At 59.7% G+C, this 15683-nt stretch overlaps 4 protein-coding genes across 8 annotated transcripts; all 4 read left to right on the top strand.

The window, feature by feature from the left end:
- The first annotated feature begins 1566 nt into the window (after positions 1 to 1566).
- S100A3 (S100 calcium binding protein A3) lies at positions 1567 to 3532 on the top strand. 3 transcript variants are annotated; one of them, XM_045453282.1, is made up of 4 exons: positions 1567 to 1630; positions 1898 to 2029; positions 2685 to 2830; positions 3202 to 3532. In XM_045453282.1, the coding sequence occupies exons 3-4, from the start codon at positions 2690 to 2692 to the stop codon at positions 3364 to 3366; spliced, it is 306 nt and encodes a 101-aa protein (XP_045309238.1). In that variant the 5' UTR covers positions 1567 to 1630; positions 1898 to 2029; positions 2685 to 2689; the 3' UTR covers positions 3367 to 3532. The 3 variants fall into 3 exon arrangements, with proteins under 3 accessions (XP_045309238.1, XP_045309239.1, XP_045309240.1); XM_045453283.1 differs by having other exon boundaries at positions 1898 to 2044; XM_045453284.1 differs by lacking the exon at positions 1898 to 2029 and having other exon boundaries at positions 1592 to 1630.
- Positions 3533 to 5072: 1540 nt separating this feature from the next.
- On the top strand, positions 5073 to 7489 carry S100A4 (S100 calcium binding protein A4). 2 transcript variants are annotated; one of them, XM_045454267.1, is made up of 3 exons: positions 5073 to 5201; positions 6072 to 6227; positions 7192 to 7489. In XM_045454267.1, the coding sequence occupies exons 2-3, from the start codon at positions 6087 to 6089 to the stop codon at positions 7354 to 7356; spliced, it is 306 nt and encodes a 101-aa protein (XP_045310223.1). In that variant the 5' UTR covers positions 5073 to 5201; positions 6072 to 6086; the 3' UTR covers positions 7357 to 7489. The 2 variants fall into 2 exon arrangements, with proteins under 2 accessions (XP_045310223.1, XP_045310224.1); XM_045454268.1 differs by lacking the exon at positions 5073 to 5201 and having other exon boundaries at positions 5850 to 6227.
- A 3006-nt stretch (positions 7490 to 10495) lies between these two features.
- Positions 10496 to 12728, top strand: S100A5 (S100 calcium binding protein A5). Its single transcript, XM_045454266.1, has 2 exons — positions 10496 to 10776; positions 12465 to 12728. The coding sequence occupies exons 1-2, from the start codon at positions 10639 to 10641 to the stop codon at positions 12606 to 12608; spliced, it is 282 nt and encodes a 93-aa protein (XP_045310222.1). The 5' UTR covers positions 10496 to 10638; the 3' UTR covers positions 12609 to 12728.
- A 957-nt stretch (positions 12729 to 13685) lies between these two features.
- On the top strand, positions 13686 to 14852 carry S100A6 (S100 calcium binding protein A6). Of its 2 annotated transcripts, none has more exons than XM_045454264.1 (3): positions 13686 to 13820; positions 14175 to 14333; positions 14628 to 14852. In XM_045454264.1, the coding sequence occupies exons 2-3, from the start codon at positions 14196 to 14198 to the stop codon at positions 14760 to 14762; spliced, it is 273 nt and encodes a 90-aa protein (XP_045310220.1). In that variant the 5' UTR covers positions 13686 to 13820; positions 14175 to 14195; the 3' UTR covers positions 14763 to 14852. The 2 variants fall into 2 exon arrangements, with proteins under 2 accessions (XP_045310220.1, XP_045310221.1); XM_045454265.1 differs by lacking the exon at positions 13686 to 13820 and adding an exon at positions 13836 to 14005.
- Positions 14853 to 15683: the final 831 nt, after the last annotated feature.

Genomic DNA, 15683 nt, shown 5'->3' with positions numbered 1-15683 from the left:
GCGCTGTGTGTGCGTTTTGTACACACGGACTGATGTAAGCCCCGAAGGAATCCCAGGAAGTAGCCACCATTATTACCCTTGATCCGCAACAGATAGGGACGTGAGGCCCAGAGGGGTGGGGTGACCCTGCTTCAGCTCTGCCGGCAAGGCTGGGGTATCACAGGCTGGAGTCAGTGAGTGGCCTGGAATTGGATTAGCTGCTGGTCCCCACTTCTGTCCCCCCTGCTCCTCATAACCTTGCCTATAAAACAGGGCTAATCACAGCTCTCCCTTCCCTCCCCTGCTTGTTCCCTTCACCTGCAGGGGCTGAGTCCTCAAGGAGATGATGCCCAGGCTGGGCCTGGATGCTGGGCCCCCTGGCTGAGGTCAAGGTGTCGTGAGATCTGGGGCTGCCTCCACAAACAATAGGGCTTCTTTGGAGGCCTGGGTGCTGCTCTCCTCCCCCCCTTCCCACCCTCCTCTGGGTGCTGGGCTCTCGGGCTGTGAAACAGGGAGGGGTCTCTCAGGCTGGGGCATGCATGAGGGCACAGAGAAGTGATATGGAGGGATTTCCACGTCTGATAATATGGTGCTTTGTGCCTGCTCCAGCTAAAAGTAACAAAAAATGCTGGATAGAATTAAAAAATAACATGTTTCAAAGCAATGAAGAGCTCACAGGGCAGTAAGAGAATGCTGAGTCCCAGAGGTGAGCAGGACACCAGGGCCCCTCATGCCCTGAGAGCACTGGCCCCACTAAGCCAAAAGGACCTTTGGTTTCACAGTCTGTGGAGTGAGGAAGACAGAGCCTGAAGCCCAGCGTTCGTTGAGGAGAGGAGACACAGGGGCAGCCCCCATGATGCTGGGACCCCAAAGGGCTCCACACTCCAGCTAGAGCCAGAGGAAACCCAGCCCCACCCCATCGGACCCTCCCGGAATGGAGGGCAGGACACAGACCTCAGGCTGTACGCACAGGGGGCCGTGCAGGGTCTGAGGTCACTCGCAGCTCTTGGGGGCCATGGGGGCCGCAGAGGAGTCAGCATGACCGTGGAAGGGCTCTGGCGGCAACTGGCCTTCCTCTTGCTCCAGGCCCGCTGAAGAAGGTCTCACATGGGGGAGAGCCGTTCACAGCTGAAAGTGACCAAGGACACTGATCCAGAGGCCAGGCAGGGAGGGTGTCTCATACCTCAGTGTCCTCACTTGTAAATAGGGGGGGCTAAGCAGATGCCTCCAAGATCCCCGTTGGCACAGGGGTTCCCTAGGGGTGAGGCTAAGTGTGCCCCCACTTTGCATGCTTCTAGGGTGCTTGTTCAGAGTGAAGAGGTGGGGACAGATGTGAGGGGTTAGCCTATCTCCTCCAACGGGCGCTGGAAGATCAGGGGTGGGGTGCTGCGCCCGGTCCCCAACTCTGGGGGCAGGCAATGAGGGGGTAGTGTCTGTGGCCCAGACTTGGCCTTTGATGTGTGCATGGATGGGGGGGGGGGGTAGTGGGGCTGGTAATAAGGGCCGCCAGGGAAAGAGGCAGGGGAGCCCCTGGGGGCATCCTCAGCTTGACCTACTTGGGCCCCCGTAATTGCTTCCTTCCTTCCATGGGAGAGTACAAATAGGGATGTCCTGTCTCTTGCCTCCTACAACTGAAACGCCGACACCAGTGGTGAGTGCCAGCTGCTTGGGTCCTGCCCTGGATTGGGTGCTGGGCAGTTCGGGGTCTGTCTCCTGGCCCAGGTCTGGGTCTGGGGGCAGAGTGATGAGCACAGCAGGGACCAGAGAGGTGAGGGCAGTCACATATGGTGGGCTCAGGGGTTCTTTGTACACTCAGGGGTGTGCAGAGCTGAGGTCTGCAGGGGTGGGGGCCGCGGGCTAAAAGCACTGGTGTTGGCTCCCTTTCCATGTTGTCCCCCCCCCCCCCTTCCTGCTGAAGCCTGAGACAGGCCAGGGCTACGCCGGGAAGAGGAATCCCTCCAGTCTCCAGGCACCCAGCTTCTGAAAGATCAAGCGCGGTGGCATCAGCCCGGCTGGCAGGAGCCCCGAAGGGCCGCTGAGCACCTCTGAGGTTGCTATTCCCTGGGTGTGTGGCCCTTTCGTCTACTGAGAACCCAGACGCCCTGCGCCACAGGGCTGTCACAAAGGGACCGCAGCCCCCAGCCATGCGCGCCTCTCACTCCACAGGGCCCAGCAGAGGGGAATCAGGGAGAGAGCCCTGGCACTGGCAGCCGTGCTGCAGACTCCTGTCCCCCGGGGGGACCGAGCAGGGAGGCCCTGGGCTCCCCTGGGAACGGCCCCGCCTCCCCTCCGGCTGTTTCCTACAGAAGGAGCTGGGATCCTTTAGGCCAGGGGGCTGTGGATCTCATGGGGTGGTTGGGGCTGAGCCCTTCCTGGGTGTCAGGGATGCCCAAAGGCAGAGAACTGGGGAGTCCTCGGGGATCCCCAGGATGGGGGTGCAGTCAGGGGACAGGGCACTCTCCCTGAGAAGTGTGCAGTGATGTTAGGGAAACGAGACCTCTGCCGGGAGAATAACAGCGGGGTCAGTAGGGGGAAAATTAGAAGGAGCCGGAGAGCTTAAGGGAGAGGGCTGCTCAGAGGAGGTGGAGCTTGTGGGGCTGGAAGCCGAGTGGAGATTAAGACAGGACTGGGAGCAGACCCTGGGAAGCGCAGCGGGCAGAGGTGCCCTGGGCCTCTGGCGTGAGTCAGCCCTTGTTCTCCCACAGTGAGGATGGCCACACCTCTGGAGCAGGCGTTGGCTGCGGTCGTGAGCACCTTCCGGAAATACGCAGAGCTCTCCGGGGGCAAGCATGGGCTCTGCCAGGCAGGGCTCAAGGAGCTGCTACAGAAGGAGCTGCCCACCTGGACCCCGGTGAGCCCCCTGGGGGCCCAGGCTGCAGGGCAGCACTGCCTGGACTCTGCAGAGGCGGAGCCGGGGACAAGCCCCCGGCAGGTGGGGTACAGGCGAGGCCGTGGGCCCCTGAGGTCTCATCCGTGTCTCGGGAAGACAGTCACTGCACCTGCTGCTTTGCAGGGCTGCTGGGAGGACTGATTCACAGCACTGTGGAGAGTTCCTGACCCATAGTAGGCACTCAGCAGCCAGCGGGGGGGGGGGGGTCTGAGAAGGAGGGTTCAGGGGGCACTGAGGTTCAGGGGAGGTGTGGGACCACCCAGGAGGGGAGGGGGGGTGGTGGCATGCTCTGTCCTCAACATCGCCCCCCCCCCCCCCCCGCCACTGCACAGATGGGGCTCCGAGAGAGTGACTACAGTGCATTCATGAGCGTCCTGGATACCGACAAGGACTGCAAGGTGGACTTTGTGGAGTACGTGCGCTCCCTGGCCTGCCTCTGCACTTTCTGCCACGACTACTTCAAGGACGTGACCCCCGTGACCCCCTGCTCCCAGTAGGCTCTGCTCCTGAGGACAGGGGTCTGCTCGGGCAGGACCTGTCCCCCCACCCCCCGTCCTGCACCTCCAGCATCCCAGCTAGAGAGTCACAGAGCTGCCGCCCCCTCCCACGGCCGTGACTGTGGTGGGGAAGGGCACATTCAACCCCTAATAAAGTGCTGGTGTCGCTTGGTCTGGTTTGCTTCTTCTGGGAGGACAGCCGGGGCCTGGGGCAGAGTCTTCCCTTCTCTCTGGTCTCAGGGCAGGTGTCAGCTTGGCAGCAGCCTGGTCTCCAGCTCTGGCAAGAGCGGTGGGGTCAATACAAGGACAGCGTCCAGGGGCTTTGGGGGGTTCTCTTTCTCCGTCTCTCTGGGGTCTTTGGAAGACAGCTGCGCTCACCACTATACCACCAACGCTCTCTGAAGCTCCCTTGGGCTGCCAAGGAGGACGCCAGGGCATCCGTTCCCTGGGGACAGAGCTCAGTCCTCTGTGAGGCCACTCTGAGGAGGAGGGTAGGGGTGGGGCGTAGGGGTGTGGCGGGCTTGTCCCTGCCTGGCTGTGGGAGTCCAGAGAGCAGAACTAATAGGATTAGGGTGTCTGAGGTCTGACTGGGGTACTGCTCCTGGCCAGGGAGGCGTGTGGTGCCCTGCATTGGAGGGGGAAGGGGACGCCTGCAGACAGACCCCGCCCCTGAGGCTGTAGCCACGGGAAGGTCAATGCGGGTTCCTACGGCACTGAGAAGCTGACCCCGTTCCCTGCCTTCCTTGTTTTGTGGGATTGCTCCTTTAACTTTGCACCCCACCGTGCATGCTTCACCTTAACACCATCCCAACTCCAGATGCCCCTTCCCCACCACCCTGGGTAGCTGCAGTCCATCCCTGAGCCCTGCACCTGACTCCCACTCCATCACCGCCTCAGCCAGGACCTTCGTCCACTGACACGCCTGGGATGGTCCCAGCAGCGACTTTGGGTGTTGGCCTGTTCCTCCTCCAGACTCCCAGCTCCTGCCCTGGGCCTCACTCAGCATGTCAGAGAACCCTCTAGAGAGGGGAAAGGCAGCACGAGCACTGAGCCTGGGTGCCCCCCCCCCCCATAGTTCCCGGGCAGCCACATTTCTAGGGCAAATTTTGTTTAAGGCTTTATTTAATTTATTCTTTTTTTTTTTTTAACATTTTATTTATTTTTGAGACAGGGAGAGATAGAGCATGAACGGGGGAGGGTCAGAGAGAGAGAGGGAGACACAGACTGAAACAGGCTCCAGGCTCTGAGCTGTCAGCACAGAGCCCGACGCGGGGCTCGAACTCACGGACCGGACCGTGAGATCATGACCTGAGCCGAAGTCGGACGCCCAACCGACTGAGCCACCCGGGCGCCCCTAATTTATTCTTTTAAGCAGGCTCCACGCCCAGTGTGGGATCACACAACCCCGAGATCGAGAGCGGCACACTCTACCATCTGAGCCAGCCGGGCGCATTTCCAGGGCAATGTCTCACTCACCACCCCGTACCCCCTTTTCTAGGTGCCCAGTGGGACCGCTTCCTCCCTGGCCCCCACACCCATGGCACAGACTTCTTCTGGCTCCTGAAAGCTCAGGTTGTGCTGGGCCACTGGGGGGGTGCCCACTCTCCTGAGAGCCCTGCCCGTGTGGGCTCCCCATTGTCCAGTGTGCCAACCCAGGGCAGGGAGCTGGGTTTCCAGCAGGGCTGGTGGAGGGGCCGCAGGAGGACTGTCTCTCCCTCTTCCCCAACCCCTGCCATGGGCAGGGCCTGGCCAGGGTATAAATAGCACAGACCGCTGGGCTCTCCCCACTCTTCCTCTCTTCTCACCCTCTCTTCTCGTCTCTTCCTCTTCGCCTGGTGAGTCGTGGCCTCCCAACTAGCACACAAGGGTGTCAGGCCAAGGCTGGGGCAGGCTGGGCAGAAGGAGCGGCTGGTGGGGGCCAGGAGTGCTAAATGGGTCCAGTGTGAGATTCCGATGTGGAGGCCCTGGGGTGTGTGTGTGGATGTGCGTGCACCCGTGTGCATGCATGTGCAAGAGGGAAAAAAAACCCCACACAAAACAGAAGTGCAGGTGGCTGGATCTGACCGAGCTGAGCGGTACTGAGATGCTGGCTTTTGCACATGCTGTTGCTGTAGTATGTGATGGTGTGTGTGTGGCATGTGGGTGTGCACATCGGCTTGTGTTTGCTGGTTGCACAAGCCTGTGTGTGCACACTCGAGTGTGGGGAGCCAAGTGAAGGCAACTGTGGCCGTTTGTCTGGTCGTGTCCTCTGAGCTTCTGCCCTGCACCCGGCAGCCCGGCCAGAGGCAGCTCGCCTCCCCTCCCCTCCCCTGCATCCCTGCCCCCCGCCACTTCACCCTGCCCCTCCCTACTCTAGGGCTTGGTCGCTGGTTTTTTCCGCTGCAGGCCCCTGGGCAGGCCTCCAGCCGCACCAGGGTGCGGCTGCTGTGGTCACGGGAGGCCTGAGTGAGGGGTGGAGCCGTCTGTTGGAGAGGCCCAGCCTGAGGGAGGCTGGCGAGTTTGCTGCCTGAAGCATCCGCTTCCCACTGTGCACCTTCCCCACCAGGAGCTGAGCCCCACCGTTCTGGGGTCCTCCTCTGGTGGCAGCAGAGTGTCATCAAGTGCTCCCCGAGGGGTGGGAGTGGGATGAGACATTCTGACATTCTGAACACAAGTTGAGGGTGCGGATGGGGAAGATAAGGGTGTCTCTGGGACCCTGTCCTCAGATCCTGACTGCCACCATGGCGTACCCCCTGGAGAAGGCTCTGGATGTGATGGTGTCCACCTTCCACAAATACTCTGGCAAGGAGGGTGACAAGTTCAAGCTCAACAAGTCAGAGCTAAAGGAGCTGCTGACCCGGGAGCTGCCCAGCTTCTTAGGGGTGAGTGGCCACTGCCTGGGAGTAGGCCCCATGTGTCCCCTTCCCCACCGAGGAGGGGCAAGGCCTGGGTGGGGGCTGTAGCCACAGCAGGCATCTGTCACCGAGATGGGGAAGTTGGGGCAGAGAGCTCGCCCTGACGGCTTGGTTGGACACACACTGAGCACCCACCACTCTGTTCCTAGAGCCCAGCAGGAAGAGGGCTGGGAATGAACAGGTAGGTTGCGGACCAGACTCTGCCAGGTGCTTTGCACAGCTTAACTGAAGGGAAACAAAAGCTCAGAGAGGCTAAATCACTTCCTAAGGTAGGCAGAGTGCAAAGCCGAGACCCGCGAGTCAGGACTGTCCTGTTGCCATCAGTCCAGCAATGAACAATTTTTGAGTCTGGCTTGTGAATGTGAAGACACACTTATGGAGACACATGCTTACTGCGCCCCCCTCAATCACAGCTCCCATCTATATCAAACTTTATGCAGTTTATGCGTTACTTTCTAGGTGCCTGAGTAGCTCAGTAGGTCAAGCATCTGACTCTTGATTTCAGCTCGGTCATGATCTCATGGTTTGAGGGCTCGAACTCCGCATTGGGCTCCGTGCGGAGTGTGGAGTCTGGTTGTTATTCTCTCTCTCCCTCGGCCCCTCCCCCCACTCGTGGTGTCCCCCCCCCCCCCCAGTAAACAAATAAACATTGTACATTTACTTTCGTGCCTATTGTCTGACTGGATTCTTGAAACAACCTTGGGGAAGACGCTGCGGTCCCCCTCTCCAGCTGCACCCAGGTACTCAGACTTCCTCACCCCTCGGGTTGGCCTTCTGTGGCCCCAGCTCAGCCCCTGAGAGCCCAGAGCAGAGCGCCCAGGGCAGGCCTCCTGGGAGTGGCTCTCCTGTGCCCCCATCTGGAGATGGAACCCTGGTCTAGACTCGGCTCCATCCAGGCTTTGTGGTTCTATCTGTCGCCTCTTCCTTGCAGAAAAGGACGGATGATGCGGCCTTTCAGAGACTGATGAGCAACTTGGACAGCAACAAGGACAATGAAGTGGACTTCCAGGAGTACTGTGTCTTCCTGTCCTGTGTCGCCATGATGTGCAACGAGTTCTTTGAAGGCTTCCCGGATAAGCAGCCCCGGAAGAAGTGAATGCCCGTCATGCGGGTGGGGGGCCTGCCAGCTGGGGTCTCGCCTGTTGGCAGTGGCCACAGGGCCTCACCCTGGCTCCAGCAGGTGTGTGCACGATGTGGATAAGTTCAATAAAGATTCTTGGAAGCTTTGAGGCTGACGGTCTGAGACTCTGAGTATGGGTGGGAGTTGAGGGGCATGTGGGGGTGGGGAGCCCTGGTTGTTGGCAGCTGTTTTGTGCGGAGCCAACTAGCGAAGGAAGGAAGGGGTGAGTGGAAGGGCGTCCATGTGTATGTGTGCGTGATGGAATTGACCAAGGGGCCGAGGGCAAGGAAACAACCCTCTAAGACTTGGAACACCCCAGCTGGGGGGTCTTGGCCAGCACACTGTCTCCTCCCACCCCAGCCTCACCTCTGGAGGGACTGAAGGTCATATCTGCTCCTGGCTGGGGTCTGGAATGGAGTTTGGTCATGCCTGGGTTGGGGGGCGGGGGGAGGGCTGGGTCAGGAGGGCCCTGCCCTGCCAGGCCCTGCCACCCTTGGGAGGCCACACCATTGCAGCAGGCTGAGGATATCACCCTCTCAACCTTTGTTCCTGCCCCCCAAACCGTGGGCTGAGGGCTGTTGTCACTTAGGATCCTGGTCCTTCAGAGAAGGACAAAGGGCCTCAAAGGGGCGACAGGAGGGTGGAAGTGAGGGGGTTGGGGGGTGACCATAATTTTTGAGATGAAATTCCAGACACATGATCTGATAAATGAAATGGGAATTTTCCTTCCCCCAGAAAATATCAGTCATGATGTTCCTTCCCTTCGGATTAAAGGCTGGTGGGTAACTGACCCCACACTGCTGGCCGCCTGGGTGGTCTGGGGGCCTTTCAGAAGGAGGCGGGTAAAGGTCGTGTCCAGCAACAGGGGATTTTGGTTTTCTCGACCTTTCAAGCTTTCCCTTTTCTTCTCATTACATTATGTTTTTCTCTCAAGTGTCAGAGGAGTGGGGCAGGTGACTCAGATGTTCCCTGAGTGTGACTGCAGAGGCCCAGGTAGGATTTTGGTCCAGGAAGAAGCCTGCCTCCTCCCCTTCTGTCTCCCCCTGGCTGCCGTCTGCCCTCCGGGGAGCCTTCTCCTGCATCATCTCTCTGCTTCGGAAACTCCTGTTGCTCAGCGACCAGTCCCTGTGGCCTCTCCAGGCCTGCCAGCTGGGGCGGGGGTGGGGGGGTGGGGGCAGCAAGGAACACCCAGGCAGGCCAGGGGAGGCTGTGGCACCCGCAGGCGCGAGCCCCTAATCGGCCAGCTCTGCTCTCAGAGAGAGGGAGAACAGAGGGGGGAACGATGTCCCTCCTGCGATTCAGGCAGCTCCCCCTGACTCTTGCCCCATTCATTCCTGCACCCTGAACCTGTTTCCTCAATCCGCAGCCTCTACCCATCACTGGGCCCTAACTCTTCCTGGGTCCCTTCCCTGTCCCTGATTCTAAGTCTCTGACAATTCTTTCCCACGAACACGAGTGAGGTTTAGAAGAAATCATTCATTTAAAAGCCCTTTAAAAACCTTAGGCTCCATGCTTGCTAATGACCTTGACCACGCCCTTGGCAGGAAACATCTTCCCTTCTGACCCATCTCAAGGTGTATCTGCTCTGCTCCTGGTGTGGGTGGGAGGGCCCCAATGTGGAGAGTGACTAGGGCATGAGGAGATACGCTGTTTTTGGCCCATGCTTCCTGGGTCTTTTGTCCAGGGATTTTGGTTTCTCTTCCATCCTGTTGTCCCATCAGATTGTGAGTGGTGATCTGTGGTTGGGAAAACAAAGTTTCTGGGACTGACGATGTGTGTGCCATGATGAACCCTACATGCTCCCTTCCCCTCTGTTTGGAAACCAGGAAGGTCCTGGCAGAGGGGTTTCTCCCCAGCCCCATCCCAAGAGGCTCTGACTCCGGCCTTCTTAGGTCCCTGCCCTTCTCATTGGCTCTTTCCTTCCCCTGGTTTCCTGGGGACCAGAGCAAGGGAATAAAGGCAGGGAGTAGTGGGAGGGGGACTGTTTCTGCTGTTGTCTGCCCTCTCCTTTCCTGGTGAGTCGTTCCTTCTCACCTCCTTGCTCATCCGTACGGTGGGGCAAGCTGGGCGTTGAGGTCAGTGGGTGACAGGCTGTGGTGACCACCAGCAAGGAAGACCTGGCCTGATGAGCGGGCATGTGCTCAGGAGGGAAGGCGGAGCCTGGAATCGTGGCTGTCAGAGTTTCTGGAGAAGTGGCTCTGGGCACCGAGGTGTGATCAGAACCGCCAGGATGCTGTTGCAGACGCCCAGAGGCCCTTCCCTCCGCTGTGGTCCTGGCTGAGTCTCCTGGAGCTGGGGAGAGGCTGAGGTTTTGGGGTGGTAAGAGGTGAATGACAGATCCAGTTCAAGAATCAAAAGGTGGGCTTTGGGCTGAAGGCAAGAGCCAGCTGCCTCCTCCTTCTTGCTCTGGACTCCACACAGATTTACCTGGTGTCCCCAGGTTCCTTGGGTGCTGTCCCTTTCTTCAAGTCTGGTGGGGAGTGGTTTTCAAGTCTGAGTCATGGGAGCTCCAGCTGCCGCTTCCCCTGGTGGGCATGACAATGCTGAGGGACACAGGGGACCCTTTCAAACCCAACCTCTGGATCCAGCTTTCAGAGTGATGCTGGAGATTTTAACAGTGCCCGCCCGCCCCTGCCCCACTGTTGGTCTGTGTGTGCAGTTCTCAGGGCCAGAGACTGGAGACCAGCTGGACAAGTCGGATGACCTCTCCCCAGTGTCCTGCTGAGATATTATCTCCCAGTTCCAGCCCCAGCCCCCTCCAAACTCTGGACTCTCTCTTTGCCCTGTCCTCCACTTCTATAATGGGACACTCCCCACTAACAGGTGATTCAGGCACCCAGGCCAAGGAGGGTGATTAGGGTGAGGGCTGCCTCTGACAAACAAGTGCCCAAGCTAGATGGGCCAGGGACCCTTCTCAACTCCATCATCTGCCTCCAGTTCATCTTCTGGGGAAGTCCTCTTGTCACCTGCCCCTAGAGCCCTCTTCCAGCATCTCCTAAGCAGGAGAGTGCGTAGGCTCCTTTGGGGGATGGTTAGTCTCGTTGTCCCGGCTCTTCCAAGTTTGCCTTGGGTCTTATTACAACCTTCCCTGGCACATTTGGGTCCATTTGTTGGTAGATTTCTGTCTCACCCAGGGTTCCAGTTTCTGGTCCTTTAGAGAAAGCCTTGGGGCTGGGCTGGTGATGGGGAAGCAGAAGGTCCGGCTTCCGGAGGACGGTGATCCTCTCCTCCCCCTTCACCCTCCAGAGCCACACACTGATGGAGACACCTCTTGAGAAGGCCCTGACCACTATGGTCACCACTTTCCACAAATATTCGGGGAGAGAAGGCAGCAAACTGACCCTGAGCAGGAAGGAACTCAAGGAGCTGATCAAGAAGGAGCTGTGTCTTGGAGAGGTAGGTGACTTCACCCCCACCCCAAAGCCCGAGTGCTCCCTGTGTACATCATGGGGGAGGAGGAGAGAAGGGGAAGCACCGTATCACTGTCAAGGGCTCCCCTCCTGTGCTGTTGGAAGCCCAAGCTACAGGGACACACATCTGCCCTCCAAGTGCTCTAGTCTCAGCCAGGAGCAGGATAGCTCAAGGGAACCATCAGAGACCTAAAGCAGAGTGTGGACATCTTGGGCCAACAGATGCAAGAGCTCTATGCTGGGAGATGAGTTGTGTTTCACTGGGAAGGAGGAAGGGTGGTGTCCAGAGGGCGCATTACATTCCGTGTGAAAGTTTAGAAGTCAGAGAGCCTTCTGTGTTGAGGCCAGGCCCAGGCAGCCATGGAAGAGCCTTTGAGAGGGATCGTGGGGGATGAGGGGCGAGGGTGTCCAGCTCGAGCTGGGTTCAGCTCAAGGCCAGGGCCTGCACCTGACTCTCCATGTCTCCGGGACTCCCAGCTGGCACTGACACAGGGACAAAAGGGGTCATTCTGCTAGTTGTGACACAAGGTTGGAAGGAGACAGATTGCTTCTTGCCAGATGGTGAAGGTGGGAGGTAGCTGACCAGGGTGGGTGGGAGTGAAGGCCTATGAGGAAATTACTCTATTATTTTTACAGTTAAAAAAAATAGAGGCTCAGAAACATGATCCAACTTGTCCGAGGACACTAGTGAGAGGCGAGTACTCCCTTTTTCCTTGAAAATCCAGGGTGGGGTCCTTTCTGGTCACATCCTGAACCTTGGTGGACCTCCCCAGAGAGACTCTCTCTGAGTTTGGCCCTTTGGGCAGCGACTGGAGCAGGTGTGGGTATCACTGAGCCTGCCCTCTGCTTTCCCGCCAGGCTGTCTGCATCCTGGAGTTAATGAGGGCAAAGGAAGGGGCACGGGTCCCTTAGGGGTTAATTACAGGGGGACAGAAGCCCTGGGGGAAGGCCTAACTTTAACAGGAGCCCAGACTGGGGACAAGGATCTCGTCACAGAGAGGCTGTTTCCGTCTCCATTTGTCCTGATGTCTGTCTCCCGTGGGAAAGCGGGAGCTGGGGGCAGTGAAGAGGGGAGGGCAGAGTGTGTCTGTATTTTCTTCCTGTCCCACCTGAGGGCCCTGTCTCCACCCTCTTGGCGGAACAGGGCTGGGAGAGCAAGGGACCGGACAGGGTGTAGCTGAGCCAGGGACTCCAGTCCACACGGCTGGGCTGCAGGCTCTCCCCGCAAGGGAAGGCTGGGGCGGCTGCTCACATCCAGCACGTTGATCTCAGGACGTGTTGTCCGGGTCGGTCCTCAACTATCCTCTATGGGGTAAGCCTGAGACTTGGATCATGCTCAGTACCACGTGGTCACCGAGACATTTCTGCTAGACATTGTATAAAATCTAGAGACTGTTTCTTTGGGTGGTGGAAAGTGTTGTGGAAAAGGGAGGCTGGACGGGCTTTCCTACTGACATTTGCTTAGATTCAGGAGTCAGACCACTGAACCCTTGCATGGTTCCAGGCCTGTGCTGGGTGTGGGCTGGGGGAGTCTGGGGGTCGAGATGTTCAGAGTGCTGCTGACCCCGCCGAGGGTCACCCTGAGGCTGCCCCGAGGGGGTGGGTGGCACAGTGCAGTGGTGAGGCAAGGCTGGGCAGGGTGGCTGACCGGACCCTCTCTCTGGGCTCTCTAAGAAGATGAAGGAGAGCAGCATTGATGACCTGATGAAGAGCTTGGACAAGAACCGTGACCAGGAGATCGACTTCAAGGAGTACTCAGTGTTCCTGACCACTCTGTGCATGGCCTACAATGACTTCTTCCTGGAGGACAGCAAGTGACCAGAGCTCAGCCCCTTGCCCGTCACAGACCCTCTGTGGACCCTTGCCCTCCTCTCCCTTCCGGACAGACCCTGCTTCGGCCTTCCCTTCTGGCAGGGGAAATAAAAATGTTTGATTCCAGGCTGGTTTTGAAGATATCTTGTCCACCTGGGTTGGGGGTGTGTGGCACAAGGCAGAGCTTCTCTTCCAGGGGGTTGAGAGCCTCTGGGGTTAGGGTCCTGGGCTCCGCCCCTACTTCCTGCCCTCCTTCAGTGTGGATGTCACCGAGTTTACTGGGCTTCCAGAAAATGGGGAAGTTGGGCCAGGTTTCACTCGCTTCCAAGAGAAAGCTAAGGGAAGAGCTTGGGGCGGGGCGGGGTGGGGGGGGGGGGAGGCTGGGGTGTGGCTCCTGAGTGCAGCGGTGGGCAAGCCAGTCGGAGGCCACAGGAGGCCACCCTGACAAGCACCCTTGCCAGCCCCCTTTCCGTCTCCCCCAATTCCCCCTCAGCAGCAAGCTCCTCCCCCCCCCCCCATCTGTGGGGTCCAGTGCTTTCTGCTGTCCCCACTTCCCGTTATGAAAGTCCTTTCTCAGGAGAAGATCTGGAAACCTTTCCACTGGAGCGTAAATAACTAAGGCCAGGGCCAGTGTGCACACAAAGGCGGGGGGGGGGGGCGGGTACTGCAGGTGGGATTCCAGGTAGGGGGGCGCGGAGGGCGCGGGGCTGCGGGGCTGAGGGGGTGCAGGCTGAGGGCTGGGGAGGAAGAAGGGTTGTGAGAGTGGTGCTGGGAGTTCTGCCGAGGCGTGGGCGCTGTAGATACCTTTAAATCGAATCCCGCAGACCCCTGGCTGCCCCCCTCCTTCATCTAGGGCTGATCCTGAACACCGTCTGGGGACCCCAGCCCCCTGCCCCGGGGGCTCGATGTCCCTGGATGCAGCGACCTCCCGTAGGATTCCCGTTCTTCCACCGGCTCTTCCAGCCCCGGAACCCGGAACAGCCCCGGGCAGGAGGGGGGCCCCCCGGGGGTGTGTGGTGTAGACGGCTGGCGCCCGGCGGGCCTCGGCGGAAGGGTGGGGTGGGGGCGGGGCTGGCCTGGGGAGGGGGGCGGGACCGGGGCGGGGGGGTGCCCGGGGCCCCGGGGGTGGGCGCTGGCCCGCCCGGCCTCCGCTCCGCGGCCGCTAAAAGGCGCCCTGGACGCCGCCCCGCTGGTCGCTCGACGCTGTCCGGCCGCGCGGTGAGTGCCCTGGGGTGAGTCCGGCCCGGAGCCGGCGGGCGGCTTCTGCGAGTGCGCCCCGGGAGCGTCGGCACCGCGTGTGTGCTGCCCCCCAGTCCCCTCCTCCCCAACTTGCGGGACCCCTGGAGGCCGGGTCTCAGCTGGTGCCCCGTTTGCGCCCCGACCACCTCTCCTCCAGGACTGAGGTCCGCCTCTCCCAGCCTCCCCCCAGTCCCTCCCGCCCCCCGCCCCAAGTCCTGGGCTGGCTCCTGACTCCTGCGCGGCTGGGCAAGGCAGTCCCAGGCGGGATGGTGGGGGCCGAGCTCTGGGGTATGTGGGAGGGTGGGAAGGCCCTGACCAGCCTCTCCACCCCAGCTCCCAGCCCAGCGCCCAGCCATGGCGTGCCCCCTGGATCAGGCCATTGGCCTCCTCGTGGCCATCTTCCACAAGTACTCGGGCAGGGAAGGCGACAAGAACACCCTGAGCAAGAAGGAGCTGAAGGAGCTTATCCAGAAAGAGCTCACCATTGGCCCGGTGAGTCTCCCCCCGGGGCCCCAGAAGCAGGATCAGGAGAAGGGGAGGTGCCATGGGACTCACAGGTGTCCACGTCCTGGGGCCCAAGTCGCATACCTGACTGGGACGGTTGGACAGTCCTATGCAGCCCCGTGCTTGCTGTCCCTGAGTGACTCTGCAGGAGCGAGCAGTACAGCCAAGTGACCCCGAGGTGGACAAGCCGGCACAGGGCCACTTGTGTGAGGGAGGGGGAAAGGGAGAGAACCCAGGGCTCTCACCATTGTTGAGTCTGGATTTCCCATTCTAACGTGTTAGAAGCTGCAGGATGCTGAAATCGCAAAGCTGATGGATGACCTTGACCGGAACAGGGACCAGGAGGTGAACTTCCAGGAATATGTCACCTTCCTGGGGGCCTTGGCTTTGATCTACAATGATGCCCTCAACGGCTGAAAAGAAATCAGGAAGGTGGAGACACCCTCTGTCGGTCCTAAGTCAAATCCAGTGGTGGGTAATTGTTCAATAAATACCTTTTTTGGTCAAGTTTTCCTCTGTCCTGGCTTCCTAGTGATTTGTTCCCCTCGGTGCTGCACCAGCCATCATACGGTTTGCTCATGGTCACCTCTGAGAGTGACTCAGCGATGTCCCCTGCCTGGGGCCACCCTAACAAGGCCGCTACTAACTCATAAGGTGCCTTTACATCAATTAGAAAAGGGTCTCACTTGGGGCGAAGACATCTTAAGGAAGTCCCCAGTAGAGGGTCCCCAGCAGAGGGGGTTCTGGGATGGGAGTGCCGAAGGAGATGGTTCCTGAGCCAGGCCGTGCTAGGTCCAGAGTGGGGCAGACATAGTCTGGCCGGGGTCCCTGAACACAAAGCTGTTTTGTTCTGAGTGTGCTGAGGGTTCGGTTGGACCCATCCACTTTCTCACCACGGTGAGACGGAGCAGAGGGCACATCTGGCCCAAAGCTTGGCTGGAGAGTGTTCCGAGGCCCTGGAGGACACTGTATGGCTGAGTCCAGTCAGAGCTGGGGGGCCTACTTTAGGAGTCTGTCCCTGTATTTAGGTTCAGGGTCCTTTGTGTTGGGGGTGGTGATCTGAGGAGCAGGTACCTGCACAGATAAATCAGGGGGTGTTCAAGAAGGGAGCAGGGTGGGGTGCTCACGAAGGCAGGGTGGGGTGCTCACCAAGGGGGCAGAGTGAGGGGTGCTCACCAAGGGGGCAGGGTGGGGTGCTCACCAAGGGGGCAGGGTGGGGTGCTCACCAAGGGGGCAGAGCGAGGGGTGCTCACCAAGGGGGCAGGGTGAGGGGTGCTCACCAAGGGGGCAGGGTGAGGGGTGCTCACGAAGGGGGCAGGGCAGGGTGGGGTGCTCACC

Source organism: Leopardus geoffroyi, chromosome C3 (genome assembly GCF_018350155.1).
Source record: "Leopardus geoffroyi isolate Oge1 chromosome C3, O.geoffroyi_Oge1_pat1.0, whole genome shotgun sequence".
Taxonomy (NCBI): domain Eukaryota; kingdom Metazoa; phylum Chordata; class Mammalia; order Carnivora; family Felidae; genus Leopardus; species Leopardus geoffroyi.
The sequence above is the reverse complement of the archived record's forward strand: the minus strand, read 5'-3'. Positions and strand labels throughout refer to the sequence as shown.

Excerpts from the sequence above, each read along its gene's own strand:
- S100A3 (XM_045453282.1), top strand. The coding sequence starts at position 2,690 with ATGGCCACACCTCTGGAGCAGGCGTTGGCTGCGGTCGTGAGCACCTTC. Across the intron at positions 2,831-3,201 it reads AGCTGCCCACCTGGACCCCG|ATGGGGCTCCGAGAGAGTGA; the intron begins GTGAGCCCCCTG and ends GCCACTGCACAG.
- S100A4 (XM_045454268.1), top strand. The coding sequence starts at position 6,033 with ATGGGGAAGATAAGGGTGTCTCTGGGACCCTGTCCTCAGATCCTGACT. Across the intron at positions 6,228-7,191 it reads AGCTGCCCAGCTTCTTAGGG|AAAAGGACGGATGATGCGGC; the intron begins GTGAGTGGCCAC and ends TCTTCCTTGCAG.
- S100A5 (XM_045454266.1), top strand. The coding sequence starts at position 10,639 with ATGGAGACACCTCTTGAGAAGGCCCTGACCACTATGGTCACCACTTTC. Across the intron at positions 10,777-12,464 it reads AGGAGCTGTGTCTTGGAGAG|AAGATGAAGGAGAGCAGCAT; the intron begins GTAGGTGACTTC and ends GGGCTCTCTAAG.
- S100A6 (XM_045454264.1), top strand. The coding sequence starts at position 14,196 with ATGGCGTGCCCCCTGGATCAGGCCATTGGCCTCCTCGTGGCCATCTTC. Across the intron at positions 14,334-14,627 it reads AAGAGCTCACCATTGGCCCG|AAGCTGCAGGATGCTGAAAT; the intron begins GTGAGTCTCCCC and ends CTAACGTGTTAG.